This window comes from Eubalaena glacialis, chromosome 15, assembly GCF_028564815.1.
Source record: "Eubalaena glacialis isolate mEubGla1 chromosome 15, mEubGla1.1.hap2.+ XY, whole genome shotgun sequence".
Taxonomy (NCBI): Eukaryota; Metazoa; Chordata; class Mammalia; order Artiodactyla; family Balaenidae; genus Eubalaena; species Eubalaena glacialis.
Window position 1 is genome coordinate 63,087,548 of NC_083730.1, and position 17,540 is coordinate 63,105,087.

Sequence of the window (17,540 nt, forward strand, 5' to 3'; positions counted from 1 at the left end):
CTGTTGATATTTTTTATAAGAAGTATGTGGTATTGTCACAAGTAAAAATAGGTACTTAGCATAATAAAAATAGACTATCTTCATTTATATACGACTTCATTACAAAGATCCTTGAGAAACCAAAAGCTGTTTTAAGGGCTTTCTGAGGAACAGTCTCTAAGATGTATTACGTAAAAAAAAAAAAAGCAAGGTGCAAGAGTGTGTTTATAGAACGCTATCATTTGTGTTTTGGAAAGAAAACTTACGTGGGCAGACTGTTGCTGGGAGAAACGCTCATCCTCTCTCTGACCAGTTAACTCTTTAATCCTTTAAAACTGCAGTTCAGCTGTCCCCTTTTCTCAGAATCCTTCCTCATTTGACTGAGATAGGATCCTCTGTGCTATAAAGAGAATCTGTTTCTCTTTTCTGATTTTCTCTTAAGAGTAACAGCCGTACCTCATTTCATCTTTGCTGTCCAGCATATTCCTCAAATCCTGTGATTTTTAGATCCTGGATCTCTACCCTCAGGCTTTGTTTTGGGTATGTGTGTGTTTGTTTTGTTTTTACTTCTCCAGATGTACACAAAAATAGAGAGCACAGTGAACTGCTGTGTACCTGCGCCCCAGCATCAAGGCCATACCTGTTCCACCCATCATCTGTCTATGTGTCTGTCCCTGCCTTTTTTGGTTGGATGACTATAAAGTAAATAAATAGTTTTACTACAACTCCAAACTACTTTAGTTATTCATCTCAAAAAAAGAGTAAATTTCCTTACATAACACAATGTCAGTACCACATGATTAACATGATTAACAGTACTTCCTCAGCAGCTAACACCCGGTCCTACTCAGATTGCCCTAGTTGCCTAAAGGTAGTTTATAGTTGTTTTAGTCAAAGCAAGATCCAACAGAGTCCACTCAGTATATTTGATTGTTAGGTTTCTTTTATTGTTCCTCCTCCCCTCATCACCTTTTAAAATTCCATTGACTTGTTGTAGGAACTAGTGAGTTGTGGTGGAAAACATGCCACTTTCTGGATTTGGCTGATTGCTTCCTGTGGTTATTTAACTTGTTACCCTGTCCTCTCTATCTCCTGTAGACTGGAAGTTAGATCTAAAGGCTGATTGGACTCAGGTTTAGTTTTGGGAGGTGGGGTGCAGTGTACAGTGTCCCCATTAATAATATCTAGTCGTCCCGCTTTTAGTGTTGCTAAAATTGGTGGGTGGGTTCAGATGGCGAAGGTTTGACGACTTCATGGTGAGTCCCCACCAGTCTTTCACCCAGTGGTTCCACCCATGGCTTTTTTATGTATTTGGCGTTTTAATCAGTTGTTGTCATTATTATTATTTTTTGCTCAAATTGTCCCATCTTTGATTAGTAGCAGCCTCTTCAACTTGGCTCTTGAGTCCTTTTGACATGACTTCTGTCATCTTTGTTGGTTTCAGACAGGCTGTCCCGGACTCATCTTATAAATATACATCATATACATTTATATTTGTTGTACAAAACATTCATTTGTTTCATAAAACATTAATGCTTCTTGTTTTTTCTTTTTTCTTAATTGAATGTTCTGGAATTTCTTCCACATTAACATCATTTTTTGGTAGCTACCTAGAGTCCTGTTGTCGGCAGTAACACTTTGTATACTCATTCATCCCTAGGTGGACATGTAGTTGCTTCCAGTCTTTTACCATTACAAATAATAGTATGATGAATAACCTCGTATAGATAGTCAGTTCTGCTTAATATTGCTAAATGTTGTCAAACTCTCCTTCCAAAGGGGTTTATCGTTTGCATTCCCACCAGTGAGGCACATCTCTTCATCTCCACTGGTATCACCCTAGACCAAGCCTCCAGCAGATTTTGACTGGACTTGGGAACACTGTATTTTGATGGATTTTGAACTTCTTCCACTCTCCTTCAGAAACTCCAGCTCCTTTAAAACACATTTTACTGGATTTTTCCATCTCTTATCCCTCCTTTTGCCTGTTATCTTTGTATCCTCAGTCACTTCCCCCTCATTTATTAATAGCTTCAGTACCTGAATCAACGTCTCACTTCCACCACTAGACCCACTGCCCCTTTCGACAGTTCCAGTGTGCGCATTGAAGATCCACCCTGGCCTTTTGTTCCTAGGCCTCCTTAGTGATGATGGTTTTTAAATCCACCCCACCGTCAGTTACCCAACCCATAGGTCAGTGCTTAATTCCCCTCTTTCCTCATATCCGACATCCAATTCAAACCAAACGATCCTCTATTGCACTTTTAAAATATGACGTGTGAGAGGCACATTTTAAAGATGTAATAGGGGAGCAATCAAACAAGATAGGGCAGAAGACCAAGAAAGAGAAAAACATGGGTTGAAGGAAACAATAGCTTTAACCAGGAGTTAACGATGGTTGTAGGATGATAACTGTTCTTTCATAAGATGGTCAGTCAGGTGCAGCCATAGAGGAGACACAGGAGAAGCTGAGGAGACAGCTTTCATCATGCTCCCAGGTCTCAGGGAGGGGTCACTGTGTGCCACGCAGGGTCACAGGGGAAGCGCCAGGTTTTGGTCAAGTGGGAAAGACAGGAGCGGAGGAAAGTGCTGGCAGTCTTCGTTTGGGATTTCTGCAGGAAAGGCAGGGTGGGGCAGAGCAAGCAGTGTAGAAGTGGCTAGTCTGAATAATTTTGGTGGACTCTTAAGCTGTAGGGGTGGTCCCTAGTTGTCTGGTACATGGCCCCAGGATGGTGAAGGCAGAGGAATATATTGCCTCCTGGGGTGTACTGGCCAGAGAGAGGAGGTCTGGCTCTGCATTGGTTAGTTTGCTGGATCCAAGAATTGCCTACCCCAGGAGGGGCAGGCTCTCTCCCACCAGAAAGGCTTTTTCTGTATTATACAGGAGATTTAAAGCATCAACGATACAGAGACCTAGGAGACAACTAGCCTGACCAAAGCAAGAAGTGAGGGTTCTGAGGGGCTTATCTCTGAGAAGGAACTGAGTTCCATAGGATATCAAGCATGTACTTGAGAAGCAGAATGACTTTTCAAGATATGCTGAAAGTTTATGTATGGTCCTCAAGAAAAGAAAATTCCAAGCATAGAAATTCCAAGAAAAAACAAAAGTTCAACAAGAAAATATTAGTCCATAAAGGAATTAAATATAGCAGTTCGTTTTCTATTATGAAAATTTTCACACATACACAGAAGTGGAGAGAATAGCATGATGATTCCTATATACCTGTCACCTACTTCAGCAGTTGTCAAGAATATGCCACCTTTGTTTCATCTATCCTTTTTCATTCCTTTCTCTTTCTTTGTGTGAAAGTGTTTAAAAAGCAAGTAACATTGTGGTAACCTAAATGGGAGGAGAGTCCAAAAGGAAGGGGATATCCGTATGTGTATGGCTGATTCATTTTGTTGTGCAGTGGAGGCTAACACAACATTGTAAAACAACCATACCCCAATAAAAATTAATTTTAAAAAAAAAGCAAGTTAGAAACAGTAAATAATTTTTACTCCTGCATTTTTCAATATCAATCTCTAAAGTAAATACAGACACTTGCCTTTTTAATCATAATGCCTTATGACACCTAACAAAATTAACAATAATTTCTTTGTTTAATCTAAAATTCAGTTCATGATCACGTTTCTCCTGATTTCTCAAAAGTGTGTGTATAATTGATTTGTTCAAGTGGATCCAGACAAGGTCCTTGTGTTATATCTGGTTGCTGCTTCTGAGTCCTCCTTTAATCCAGACTGGCCCCCTCTTTTTTTTCTCATGCCATTTGACATACTGAAGAAACAGTATCAGTTTTCCTGTAGAATATCCCACATACAGGATTTGACTGCTTCCTTGAGATACCATTTAACTTGTTCCTCTCTCCATATTTCCAGTAATTTGGAGCTAATTATGAAAGTTTGGTTAGATTCAGGTTTAATCATTTTTTGCCAAGAAGACCTCATAGGTAATGCTATATGAAAGGTAGCATGGTTTTCAATATTTTATGGAGTTCAAAGAAAAGTTCATTTCATCTTGAAATTAGAAATATTTTCCTTTGGTAGTGTGACATTGGACAAGGAAATTCTATCACAGTGTCTGTTCTGCAGTCAGCAGTGTTCATGGGGTCATGTGAAGGTAGCTGCTGTTTGCTGGTTTTCAACGTTCAGAATCAGTGTTTAATAAGACAAGAAGATTTCATTATGCATAGGCAAGAGAATGTGTAATAGTTATAAAATTTGTTGATGTCACAGGAGAAATTGGGTAGGGAAAGTGGAAAGGGCAACAGTATCCTTATCTGCAAATGAGGGAATTAAGCAATGTGGAATAAAAGTGAGAAGTTTAAGTGTATTTAAGATTACAGAAGAAACAAATTATAGTATTAGAATAATATAATTATTAGAAATATGGGAGAGAGATGGGGTTAGTATAAATGAACTTAATCTTCATTTTTCATGTAAGAAGATTAATAGGCAATGTCTAAGGTTGTTTTTACTGCTACTTATAAATTAATCATTTTTACTTAAATTCTTATAGCAGTAACCACCAGAGAAACTTAGAACAGACTTTAAAAGTAGCTGTGTATGGGGAGTGCAATTGCGGGTGGGAGGAGTGGGATGGGGGTGGGAGGAGGGGAAAGGAATTCTCTTTTCATTGTAAGTTCCTCTGGAATCTGTTGTTGCTGTCTAACCAGCACACTAAAAGAAAGGAGTAACTCTTTTTCCCCTTAGTCTTCTTTTTTTTTTAATTTTTGGCTCAAGGGATACTTGTTTTTTTTTTAATTTATTTATTTTTGGCTGTGTTGGGTCTTCGTTTCTGTGCGTGGGCTTTCTCTAGTTGCGGCAAGCGGGGGCCACTCTTCATCGCGGTGCGCGGGCCTGTCACTATCGCGGCCTCTCTTGTTGCGGAGCATAGGCTCCAGGCATGCAGGCTCAGTAGCCGTGGCTCACGGGCCCAGTTGCTCCGCGGCATGTGGGATCTTCCCAGACCAGGGCTCGAACCCGTGTCCCCTGCATTGGCAGGCGGATTCTCAACCACTGTGCCACCAGGGAAGCCCTCCCCTTAGTCTTAATTTCTACCCTTAAAATGTGGTTTCATTGAGTAAACTCTAACTTGACATCCTTAGTTTTCAAATGTATGATGAAACAGGTCAGATTTATAAAAGAATTAAGCACAGATTTTAAAACCCCTTCGTATTTAGTTGTTGTAGAACAAGAACACGATAGTCATGAATTCTGGCTCACTGAAAGAAGTCGCATCGGGATTCTGGGCACTTAAAGGATTTGAGATGCTTGCTTTTTCAGTTGTTGCCATTTGTTTCCTGGTTTTTGGCCTCCCAGGCTGTCATGTGCAGAGCCAATTTCTTGAAAAAAATTTAGTATAATTATTATGTAAATTTTGGTAGTGAAACAATGCCACAAAGGAACAAACTTTCTCAAGAAAATGATCATGAAGAGAAATGAGAGCTCCCAAAATAAACTTTATAGTCAACTAAACAAAATCTCCCTAACAATGATGATAAACTTCGGGGCAGTGGTGAGATGCTTCCCAGAAAGGTTTTACTAACTGGTTTAAATTATGGGTGGTTAGTAACTCCAACCAGAAAGTGATCCATTTTACATAGTGAAAATGGACAACTAAAGAATTTCCGCAAAATTGAAAAGGTTACTTTTCCTGAGCAGGATAACTCCCACACTTCATTCAAAGAGCAGATTCCGTGGTTCACCACCCTTGAAAGAATGCAGAATCTGAGAGTGCTTTAGTGTGGAAATAGAAGCAGAATCCGCTTGCCTAGGAGAACCTCCAGTGATGACCTCTGGACAAGAGCCTAATTAAAAAGAGAAGATAGATAAAAATTTTATAATGATGCCATGGAAACGTATTACCTAGGAACTGTTTACTTCATGCTTCCTGGTTTTAATGCAGTGTATTGAGATTTAAATGAAAAATGCTTTTGGCCTAAGTTTGTTAAATGCACAAAAGTCCAAAAAAGTTTTTTTTCTTTTTTTTTTTTAATGTAATGGAATCCCTGGACATGAGCACTGAAGTTTTTTCAAAGCCTCAGTAGATGTTGAGTTTAGCTATTCTAACAGTTGGACTCAGTTCTTCACCCTTTCCTCTCTAATTACGAGTTTTTATTCATTATAGAGTCTGGCAGAAGAATATATTATGTATGTTTGCATAAAATAAGTATTCTAAGTATTATTTGCTTTTCAGTGGCACTTAAAGATTATTTCTAGAATGTGATTATTAGAGCAGTGGACACAAAATCAGGCTGAATCATAATCTTGTCTCTAATCCTAGATTATATAACATTGGACAAATTATTTAACTTATCTCGGCCTTTTTCCTTTTATGAATAAAGGAGTCTGATTTGACCATTGAATCCATGATTCTCTCACACAATCTAAATCATAAAAGTTCAGGTATATTGAAAGATATTACAAATGGTATGCACAACCTTGTTATCCTCAGCTCTTGCCTTGTTCCTTAAACTAACAAAATGTGGAACACACATGAGATAGTTTTTTCTTTTCCCGAAATTTATGAAGTACAGGAATTTATAAATTTGGTATAACTTTTCAAACTTTTAATCTGAGGAAAAAGAAAAACTTCGTATTAAATCTAATAGTTGCTAAACAAAAATGAAACATAATTTAGCTTTTAAAAGTGAAATGTTCACAAAAGGAAATCCAGAGGGTTCTGTTTCAGTTATTATTGCTAGTAAGCAACCTACCCCAAAACATAGTGGTTTAAAATAGTAGTAATCATTTAGTTAGCTCACAAACCTGCATTTTGGGTGAGGTTCTTTGGGGTACCTCCTTTCTGCTCCACACAATGTCAACCGGGACAGCTCAAAGGCTGAGGCTCATTAAACATTTCCACAGCTCTCTCCTTTATAGAAAAACTCCTTGGAAAAGTTTTCTATAGTGACTAATTCTCTTCTGCTATTTTCTCTTTTAAAAATAATTTTTTAAAATAATTCATTTTGAAACAACTTCAAATGTAGAGAAAATTTGCCAGAAGGGTAAAAAGACTCCCCAGTTATTAACATTTTATTGCATTTGCTCCGTTGCTTGGTACCTCTGGCTCTCGCCCTCTCCCTCCCCCCCACCCCAACACAGACACACAGTCGCACACTCATGGGCACACACTCCCATGAGACTCTTTTTTTGAAACTTTAGAAAACAAGCTTTACACATTATGTCCCATCACTATTAAGCAACCTTGATCTCCTGGGCACATTGCTGTCTGCCAGATTTTTCCATATTAAAGTTGCCGTTAACCCCTTTGTAATTGATCAGTATTTTGTAGAGTTTTCCAAGAGTACATCAGTATGTTCCTCATCCAACCTCTACCCACCAGCCTTAGCATCCAGTGACGACTCCCATCTGATCAAACACCTCTATGATGATTGCCAAATGGTGCTTTACTCTTTCCTTCATTTCGTCTACATTTATCCTTTGGCACTCTGCTAAAAGGAAGAGCTTTCCCTTCTCCTCCATTTTTTTATTCTTTTATTTATAATATAAGGACTCATCAATCCCTATTTTATTCATAGGGTGGTAATCCATTACTATCACTATTTATTTTAATGTTAAAATTGTCAGTTTGGCCAGTGGGAGCCCCTTCAGGTTGCCTCCTGTGTTGTTTTGACATGTTCCATCATTCATTGATCACTTCCTTACTTTCTGGCACAGAAAGGTGTTCCAGGGTCATTTCGGACGTTCCCTAACCCAGCCCTGGAGTCAGTCTTTCCCCCAAGGAGCTCTGTTCCTCTTAGCCAAGGACAGGTATTTAGAAAACAAGATCTGGGCACTTGGTGTGCTCAGTGCTACTAGGGTGTCATTGCCTCTAGGCCCTCTCAGCAAAAAACCTAGGAAGGTATCTATGTACAGTGTTAGAAGACACCTGATTTTAATATGTTGGAGCTTGGATTGCAAGGCAGTACCTAAGAATATCTCATGACATTTCAATCAGTGAGAAAAAGAAATTTTATTCTCTTTGCCTTCCTCGCCACCCCCACCCCCCAGGTATGTGTAATCCTCGAAACTACAGTGACACGCCTCCAACTTCAAAGAGCACAGTGGAGGAGCTTCATGAACCCATCCCTTCTCTCTTCCGGGCACTCACAGAAGGAGACACTCAGTTGAACTGGAACATTGTTTCCTTCCCTGTTGCAGAAGAACTTTCACATCATGAGAATCTTGTTTCATTTTTAGAAACCGTGAACCAGCCACACCACCAAAATGTGTCTGTTCCCAGCAATAATGTTCATGCACCTTATTCCAGTGACAAAGGTAACTGCCAAAGTTGGTTTTTTCTCTCTTGCCCCCCTCACTTTCTGTGTGGTCTGTGAAGCCTATATTAACATTATCTTTTAGAGTAGCTTTTTGGTTTTGAGTGTGTATAGTCTTACGTAAGTTCTGGACTTTAATAACCCCAATCCCTGAGTAAACAAGGAGTTGTTCTCAAAACCCCTTCAGACTTTCGGCGATAGAAGTTCTGTTGGAAAATAGATAACCAGGGTCTAATTTTGATATTTATTTGCATTATGCTTTCATTGTTCTTTTCATGAGATAGCAACAAGGCTGCTTACCTTATGCAGAGTTGTTCATCGTCAGGTAACATCCAGAGTGTCCTAGGAGGTAAGGTTTCTATAATAGCATTAGTGCCACGAATGATGCCAGGTCATCAGCTGAATTTGTTAATGAGCAAGTTGGTATTACATTCACCTCATTTCCAGGTGTAGCCTTACCCCAGGCAGTGCTCTGCAAATGAGTGCTGTTGGTCAGAAGGGAAACTGAATGAGATAGTGATGTGTACAACTTGGAGAAGCATGTTAAGGAACATTTATTAGTGAGCACAGGTCATACCTTAACTTTGGAATGTAAAAAAGACGTAATTTTCATAAAGTCTGTGATGTTTTCAAATTAAAGGCTCCACACAATTTCACTATGGAAGAATAAGACAATTTTGAATATTGCAGTTATTTCTTAAAATATGATATGAGTTATATATAAACAGTATAATTTGTGCTTTTTTATTTGGCTTTTTTGTTGTGCCCTCCATTACAACCCTGTCTGTAAAGTCGTATGAACTTTGGCCATCAATAGTAAAAGCAAAACAGCTTTTGTTAATAAAGAGTAAGAATCCTTATTTCCTCTCAGGTTAAAGTACTTTATAAGACAAATTATAAATCTTGGGAAACATCAGAAATGTACCAAAATGTGTTTGCTACCACTTTCCCATTATTAAAATGTAAATAATCAACATGCTAGATATTAAATAATTCATAAATTTTTCTCAAAGGTTATTCAAATTCATGAACCAATAAACAGGAAGCTAATTCCTGGAAACACCACCCAGGATAATTTCTAATAGCTCATGCTGAATTGTGCCACATTGCTAATCACATTGCATCATTTGAATTACTTTATTTTATTGTAAATTCTCAGTATAAATTTAGAACAGTGTTTTTCAAACTTGTTTTAGCTGAAGAATTCTCTCCTTATGGAAATCTTATCAGAAATGCCCAGATCAAAGTCTGAAATCTGAGGAAGTGGTGAAGGAAGCCCTTTGTGTCTGAGCTGGAGTAGGAAACTCCCTTCTCAATGTGATTAACAGATGTGATCTTTTTTCCCACACCTCACCTGTTGTCCTGGGCAGACTAGCAGCAAGAGAGCTAAGATAAATAACTGTTAATAATATTCAGCTAAGTGTTAAAGCCTTTCCTGCTTTTCCTATTTATTGTGCTAAAATCTTAATCTTTTATTTTTCAGAACACATGTGTACTGTGGTTTATTTTGATGACTGCATGTCCATACATCAGTGTAAAATATCCTGCGAGTCCATGGGGGCATCCAAATATCGCTGGTTCCATAACGCCTGCTGTGAGTGCATTGGTCCAGAGTGTATCGACTATGGTAGTAAAACTGTCAAATGTATGAACTGCATGTTTTAAAGAAGGAAATGGTATGCACACCAAAGCAATTTAGTCAAGGGTATGAAAAGCTATTCAGTGATGTCTACTGGTTGCATCTGAATGCCAGCAGGTTAGGAAGATGTGAAGAGTTTGGATTGAGTTACTTCTAAAGTATGACAAATCCGAGATTGTGTTAAATTATGATTATAACTGCTCTTATTGATCTTACTGCCCGCTGCTAGCGATAAGCCCTTTCTTCTAAACACATGTACAGCTTTGATCACGTGAGAAGCAAGTGCATAGAGAACACCTTGAGAGAGGAGAGGTTTCTAACACAAAGCCTGGTGTCATTTTTTTGTCGCATTCCAGAAGCCTTTTGTGTTGAAGGTTTACAGCATGTTAACATAAGTTATGATTTCTTCATTGTACTACTCCTAGGACACTGAGTTTTTAGAGTTGTTTGCCATTTTTCACTGTGCCTGGTATTATTTACCTGTTCTATAAGTAGTGTAGATATTCAAATATATTACCCTGTGTTCTCACCAAAAAATCACCATAAAAAGCTTAATTTCAAACCTCTTTATGTTGTTTTTAGAAGGTAAACGCTTACTGTTTTTACACTTTAAACCTCTTCCATAGCCGAATCCACCCTACGCTACACATACCGACAAAGCTGTAGGGGAAGTTTCTCCTCCTCCTCCATCCCTGGCCCAAAGTACTGCTGTAGGTAATGATGAAGCATCTTTACCAAGAATTGCAGGGCACACCTATGAGGCTTTGTGAAATACACTGCTAGCGTAAATAGGAAGGGAGAGCTTTCCTCTGACTTAAGGTACCAGCTTAAAGAGCTCCAGGAATGGGAAACCACTGCCAACCGGCCTCCAGGGAAATTTTATGGAAATGGCAGGGCTGTGCTAGCTGGACAGTGGGGATGGGCCTGCTCAGCCCTAGCGCCACGTTCTCCAGTGGACGGGTGGTTGGAGAGGATAAAGCAGAGAATTCCAGATATGAACGGGGAGGGTTGAAAATGCCCGGTATTCTAATGGAAGCAAACTTAAAACTACTTACATTCATTATGTTGTTATTTTGTAATCTTTCCTTTAGGTTTGTATATGGATCAGGTGTTCTTGTCAAACGAGGGTTATCACACAGTAGGAGGTTAAGACTGTGAACTGCCGCCCACCCCCGCAAAATTCCCTGTTCAAGATGACATTAACTCTAAACACACTTCAGAACATTTGGGCAGCTTTTTATATAATGTTTCAATGAAGATAAGTTTAAATAGTATGTGCCCTTCGTGGTAATAAAATCTCCATCTTCAAGCATGAACCTGCAACGTACATATTTATATTCAGAGACTCTTAGCTTTACAAAATTATTAATTTCTCAAATAGTACGTATTTGAATTCTAAGTAACTTTTTAGGAATACCTCTTTGTATATCTAAATACTGTAGTATATAAAAATAGATAATGCTCTTTGTATTCATTATCTGGACAATGGTTAGTTACAAGATCATATGTAATATTATGATTAACTATCATAAAATGTAAAGACTTGATACCTTTTCTGCTCTTTCAGATAACTCTAATGAACACTCAAGGTACTTTAGCCTTTTAAAAAGTTGAAATTTAGCTCATGGATATATTTTTTGGATGGGAAAACATTGGGATGTCCTTTTCTTTTACCTAGAATGCCTTTTTTTACGAGTGCCTTGAAAACAAACATTAGCTCCCTTTCTTCATTAATACCTATAAAACTGAAGGTTTTCTTGAACTTAAGAGAAAATTTTGAGAAATCTGCAGCCAGCTGCTTCATTTCAACTTTGCTGTTTTTCAGAGTCATTTATACTTAGGAATAGAGGAATGCTTTTGTGTTTATTGACAACATACTTAATGTTTCCATAAATATGTCAACAAACTTTTTTAAACTGCATGTATCTTCCTTTTTAGGTGTTCATTATTAAATTTTAAAATGTAATATCTCTCGTTGGGAGAATAATTTCTTGAACCATGTTATGTTTTAACTGATTTTTCTTTCCTCTATTTCTCCAAATAGAAATTATCCCTAAATATAATGGTAAGTTGTATATTCAAATTTTACTTAATTTTTTGGCTTATGAAGGGGTTAAAAGAGAGTGTTCACCTAAACGATTCCATTTCCAATTCTATAATGTACTTCAGGTTTTGAATAACAATATTTTTACAAATTAAAAGTATAACATTTGGGAAACTGATAGCCCCACTAAAATTTAGACCTTCTATTACCATTCCAAGCACAATTCACTTCTATACTGAAGCTCTGATTAAAAAAAAAAAAAAATTAATGAAAAGTTAGGTTACCTTTGTTTATAACTGGATCCGAAACATTAAATCTTAAATCTGTAGGTATTATAAAAGCCATATACAAAAGGTTCTTTCCTCTAGTAAGACATGTCCTTGCTTGTCGGTTTTCCTGTCTCCCCCATAACATCTAATTATTACTGAAACTGTACTCATAACAGTGGCACCAAATCAAATGATAATTCAAATGCAATGTCTTTGTTTACAGAGATGCTATAAAAGAGAGGGCTTCATTTAGAAATATGATTTCTAAAGTTTCAGAAAACAAAATTGATAAAATGTTAGCATATTTGAATAACTATTTATAAATCAGAATAACATCAAAACGGAGAAAAGAAACTAAGACTTCTGAAAAATGAGGTAAATATAAATAAGCCACATATTTAAAGTTTGTTTTTAATGAAATCTTCGTTGAAGATTTTTTTAATCTATTCTGCATTCCCAAGACTTTATTGTATTTTACCTGATCTATAACATATAAAATTATGTATTTTTTTCTTTGGTTGTTCCTATAAACAAAAAAGTATTTTAATAAAAAATTAAAATGAGTGTGCCATGTTTTTGTTAACTTCAGCATAACAAACCAAAATAAGTTTGCTGTTTCTGTCTAGTGAGGTGATTGTTCAAGGGATCAGCCGAGGCATGCCTCCTCTCTGGACGTCCCCACAGAGTCTGCTGAAACAAAGAATCTTTCACAGTTTGCTCTCTGCTTTTTCATGGGCTTTATTCCAATATGGGGAAACCTTTGAAATGAAATACGTACCTTCTCCTTGCTTGCTCTGTGGGCCTTGTGATGCCAGCCAGCCTCACGAGAACTTCCTGGTGGTGGAAGGAGTCACTGAGAGAACAAGGTGGGAAGAGACTCCCGGCCCTTCCGCACTGACTCTCAAAGGGCAGTGTTACTGGAATTGAGAGCCCTCAGTTGTACACTCGTGAAATCAGTGTTATTTCACAGAATCATGTTTTGACAGCCTAGTGGAGGGGGAATCTGGAGAGGGGAAAATTCGAGGGGACAGGTTACCCGCCTGAGTGACTTCAGGGATGATGGACCTGAGGGGTAGATTAGTTTCAAGAACGATAGTTCATTTGATTCGGAAAGATGTTCTTTCCGAATGGCAGGCAGTCGTGTGGAGCCGAGGGGAGAGAGGGTCAGAGTTGGGGGTGGAGGGTGTCTCTGAGCTTGAGGAGTCAGCAGGGGCCAGACCGCGGGCAGGCTGGTGCCCATGGCCGTCAGCTCCACCCCCGGCGTTTTAGTCCATGGAGCCGGTGGGCACGCCCGCAGCCTGTGGCTTAGGAGTTACGGCTTTGAGCCCTTAGAGATTTTTCCTAACCAACAGAAAATAAATTCATTTTACATCTTTTTATTTTGAAGTCTGTGCTGGAAGGATGGAGGCAGCAACAGCTGCAAGGTCTGGCTTGTGAGATGAGAACCCTCAGTGCAGAAGCAAAGACAGAAGAGACCTCTGCCCTCCCACGGGCGTGCTGTGACTCGCAGAAGGAAGCTGGAAAAGTGCAGAAATGCCCTCATTTGACTGAAGGTAGCACGAAAGTTAGACACAGTCACCACTGCAATATCTTTACAGCAGAAAGGATTATATTTCCTGCCCTCTCCGCTTACTGCTTCACACTGAAGTCAGGGTGAGCCTCCTAGACCACGTGTGTGGTCATTACCCGCCCGACCCCAGATCCTGCCCCAGGCGGATAGCAGGGCCTCTGTGCTCCTTTGCCTCAGAGGGTTGAGGTGCCCAGTAGGAGGTAGGCACGCAGGCAACCTGCTTTTGTTTTCCAGAGGCCTCACCTGCTCCCAGGGATTCTGCTGGGGGAAGGGGAGAGAGTGAGCACCTTGGCAGCCTGAGAGTGAAGAGAAGGCCTCGGAAGAGGCCTGGACCTCCCTGGCCGCGGGGCTGTGCCAGCCTCCACTCGCCCTGGACAAGGCTGGAGCCCTGGGCGGGCCCGCAGCTCACACAGGGGGCTGGGCTCCTGAGCCTGCAGGTGCCTCTTTCTCGAGGTTTCAGCTTAGGAATGTGAGCAGCCCAGCCCTGGTTGTCCAGGGCGCCCACACTGGCCCCTAGGGCTCTGTGAGATGCAGGACACGTGACAGCCTCTCAGGCAGACGTTGGATGCGCTGGGGCTCAGAGTCAGACTTTGATTTAAAGAAGTAAGGAGACGCGACACGTGGTGCCCCGGGTTTATGGCCTCTCAGCCGCAGCCCCGGCAGCCTCGCTGCTCACACTACCTTCTCTCCTTCCTCCAACCGCCCACCCCCACCGCTGGCAGCACACCAGGTTCACTCCACCCTCGGGTTTTGCAGGAGCTGTTTCCTCTGCTGTGCCAGCTCTTTGTGCAGATTTCGGTTCCTTGTTCTGACTCAGGTCTCAGCTCAGATACCATCTCCACCACCATTTCTAAAGCAGCAGCCCCTGCCCGTGACCCCCATCCTGTTCCAGTTTTTTAATAGGCTGTGACCCCCCCAAAGTGTCTACCAGCCTCTTGTTAATCATCTCTTCTCCTCAACTAGCGTTGGAAGCCCATGTGGGAGGGGCCTTATTTCTCTGTTCATTGCCGCCCTAAACACAGTCCCCTGCGCCCGGGAGGGCAGCACAGACTGTGTTATGGATGAATGAACTCAGCAGATCCTATCAGATTTCTGCTTGAAATGGTGGCTCCCCGCTGGACTCAGATAAAGGCCCAGCTCCTCAGCAGGCTCTCAGGCCCGCAGTCTGGTCCCGCTCACCCCACCAGGCCCACCTCAGGCCTCCTCATTCTCACCCTGAAACAACAGAAAATCTGCATGCTAAAACATTTAAATACCTGCAATTTTTCATTCGAGGTCTGGCAATTAATATTCTCTACTTGCCTGACATGGTAAAAGTTCTTACTAATGTAATTTAGTAAATCAGTCAAGAAATAGTCCTTTAGCCAAAGTATGAAAAGAACTTTTCTGAAAGCCGATTTGACTCTCAAGCACGTGATATATTTTCTGAGGATAAAAAGATGTGCTTTGAGTTTTAATAAAGGGCATTATAAACATTCATCAACAAGGACTTATTCCTCAGTTGCTGCATGTTGTACTGTCTGTTATTTTAAGCTTATTCATAATTCACAAAAGGGTAATGCAGTAATAATTTGTTATAATTTTTAATTTCCTGTATCCAGATAGATAGTAGGTGCTAAATATGGGCAGCCAAAAAATTTAAGAACTTTGTTAGATCCAATATTTTGGCTGCAGGGAACTCAGGAAAACAGGTTATTTATTTTTACATCCTCGGTGTCAAGTACAAGCACCTATGTTGAATGTTCCTTCTGAGTCTGAGCTTGTATTCCCTGCCTTTGGACAAAGTTCAGGATCATGCTCTATATTTCTCTTAACGATTTTGGGTTTGCCTCTTGTTTAAGTGGCCTTTCCCCCTGGATTGTATCTGGAGATCTTCTTCCAGATACTGCTAGTAGATTCTTCAGGTTTGGGGTTTTTTTAAGAAAATAAATTGGGGTATTGGTAATTAAACTTTTGCAACTCATGCCTATGGGTATTTGGGGAATAAAGCACGTACTGGTAGAATCGATGGCTGAGCTGGTCTGGGGCACAGACCCTCGCTGACAGGAAGCGGCGGCGTTTCTGAGTGTTTTCGCCGAGGACTTTATTCTGAGGGCCCCTCAGCGTGTGTGTGAGTCGGACGGTCAAGGACGTCTGCGGTCAGTAAGGCAGCAGTGATACCACAGGTGGTTATAGTAGCCAAAGATTTTGCCAGAGGAGCGTTCCAATGTGTTTAATTCCAGCGGTTACACTTTTTACGTCTAGTTCACTCGTGGTGGCCCATTTCCACCTTCGTTTTGTCCTTTCGGAGGAAAAGCTTGTGTGCATTCCCAGGAGACCTGGGTTGCTGGGGAGATTTTCGTTTGCTTCTGCAGCTGCTCCAGGGGGCTACCGACCAAGAAACCCTAGAACTATGTATGATATTCTACAATGTGCTTAAAACAGTAAAAGTTTATGTTCACATTTGCTTGTACACAAAATATCTGGAAGGATTCACAGGAAGGTGAAAACCTTGGCTGCCTCTGGGTGGGCAAACGAGAGGCTGAAGGACAGCATGGGAAGGAGACCCTGTCATCACCTGAACTGTGAGCCATGAGCATGAGTTACCTTTTCAAAAAATACATAACTAAAACTTCAGTTTCAAAAAAGACACGAACAGAAGTATTTTTCCTTAAAAAATCAATTTTGTAGCACCCCAAACCTGGGTCCCTCTCAGTGACTAGCTACCCAGTCTCTGGTAAACATGCTAACGTATGACGGAGACAAAATTGTGTGCCACGGGGAGTCTTGATAGTAACTGAAAACCCCCAAACTGTTGATCTAGTCACAGTTTTGACGGACAGACAATGACATATATTCAGTTTTCAAATTCTAATAAATTGTTTCCAAACAGGATCTAAGATTTGAGCGATAAGATTTTAGGACAGATAGTCCTGCAGTCTGTGTCTTTTCCTACCTGGGATTTACTTCTCTGTCCTTATAAAGGACTTTAAGAGTGTAAAGTCAGGCCACAGTATTCATTTAAACAGCCACGGGCTTCCCTGGTGGCGCAGTGGTTGAGAATCTGCCTGCTAATGCAGGGGACATGGGTTCGAGCCCTGGTCTGGGAAGATCCCACATGCTGTGGAGCAACTAGGCCTGTGAGCCACAACTACTGAGCCTGCGCGTCTGGAGCCTGTGCTCTGCAACAAGAGAAGCCGCGATAGTGAGAGGACTGCGCACCGCGATGAAGAGTGGCCCGCGCTTGCCGCAACTAGAGGAAGCCCTCGCACAGAAACGAAGACTCAACACAGCCAAAAATAAAAAAATAAAAAACATAATAAAAATAAAAAATAAACAGCCACTTCTCAACTTCCTTAAACTAATCAGAACCAACAAAAACATCAGCAAGAAACTCCAAACCTCAACTTTAAAATCCCATGAGAATGCTCTTTAAGAAGAATGTATTTGTGATTGAGTAAAGCACACTGACCTAGGACTGGCCTCCGCTGCCACGTTAACCATCTGTGAAACTACTGCCTTCGGGGCTTTTCTCCATTCCCTGTTCCTCCTGCCCTGATGGTGAGGCCTCCATGACATTCTTGAGTTGGAATGTCCTTGCTCGTGCCAGTTTATAAAGAGCTCAGTACACTTGGCAGGACCCGGTGACCCGGGGGAGGAGGAAGCACAAGAGTATGATCGTTCTAAGGTAATTGTTAGTTTATTAAAGCAAACCGTGTCTCTCAGAGTGTCTACAACCCTCCTTTTGAGAGTTGTCTGAGTCGACCTACCAGATTTC

General features: G+C 40.5%; 1 protein-coding gene across 2 annotated transcripts in view; it reads left to right on the plus strand.

The window, feature by feature from the left end:
• TWSG1 (twisted gastrulation BMP signaling modulator 1) overlaps nucleotides 1-12,777 on the plus strand; it is a 32,873-nt gene extending 20,096 nt beyond the window's left edge. The window contains exons 4-6 of one of the 2 annotated variants that reach the window (XM_061169361.1): nucleotides 7,996-8,262; nucleotides 9,745-9,855; nucleotides 10,992-12,777. In XM_061169361.1, the coding sequence (XP_061025344.1) occupies nucleotides 7,996-8,262; nucleotides 9,745-9,855; nucleotides 10,992-11,050 (437 nt within the window). In that variant the 3' untranslated portion in view covers nucleotides 11,051-12,777. Of the gene's footprint in view, nucleotides 1-7,995; nucleotides 8,263-9,744 lie in introns of both variants that reach the window. The other variant, XM_061169360.1, reaches the window with a different exon arrangement.
• Nucleotides 12,778-17,540: the final 4,763 nt, after the last annotated feature.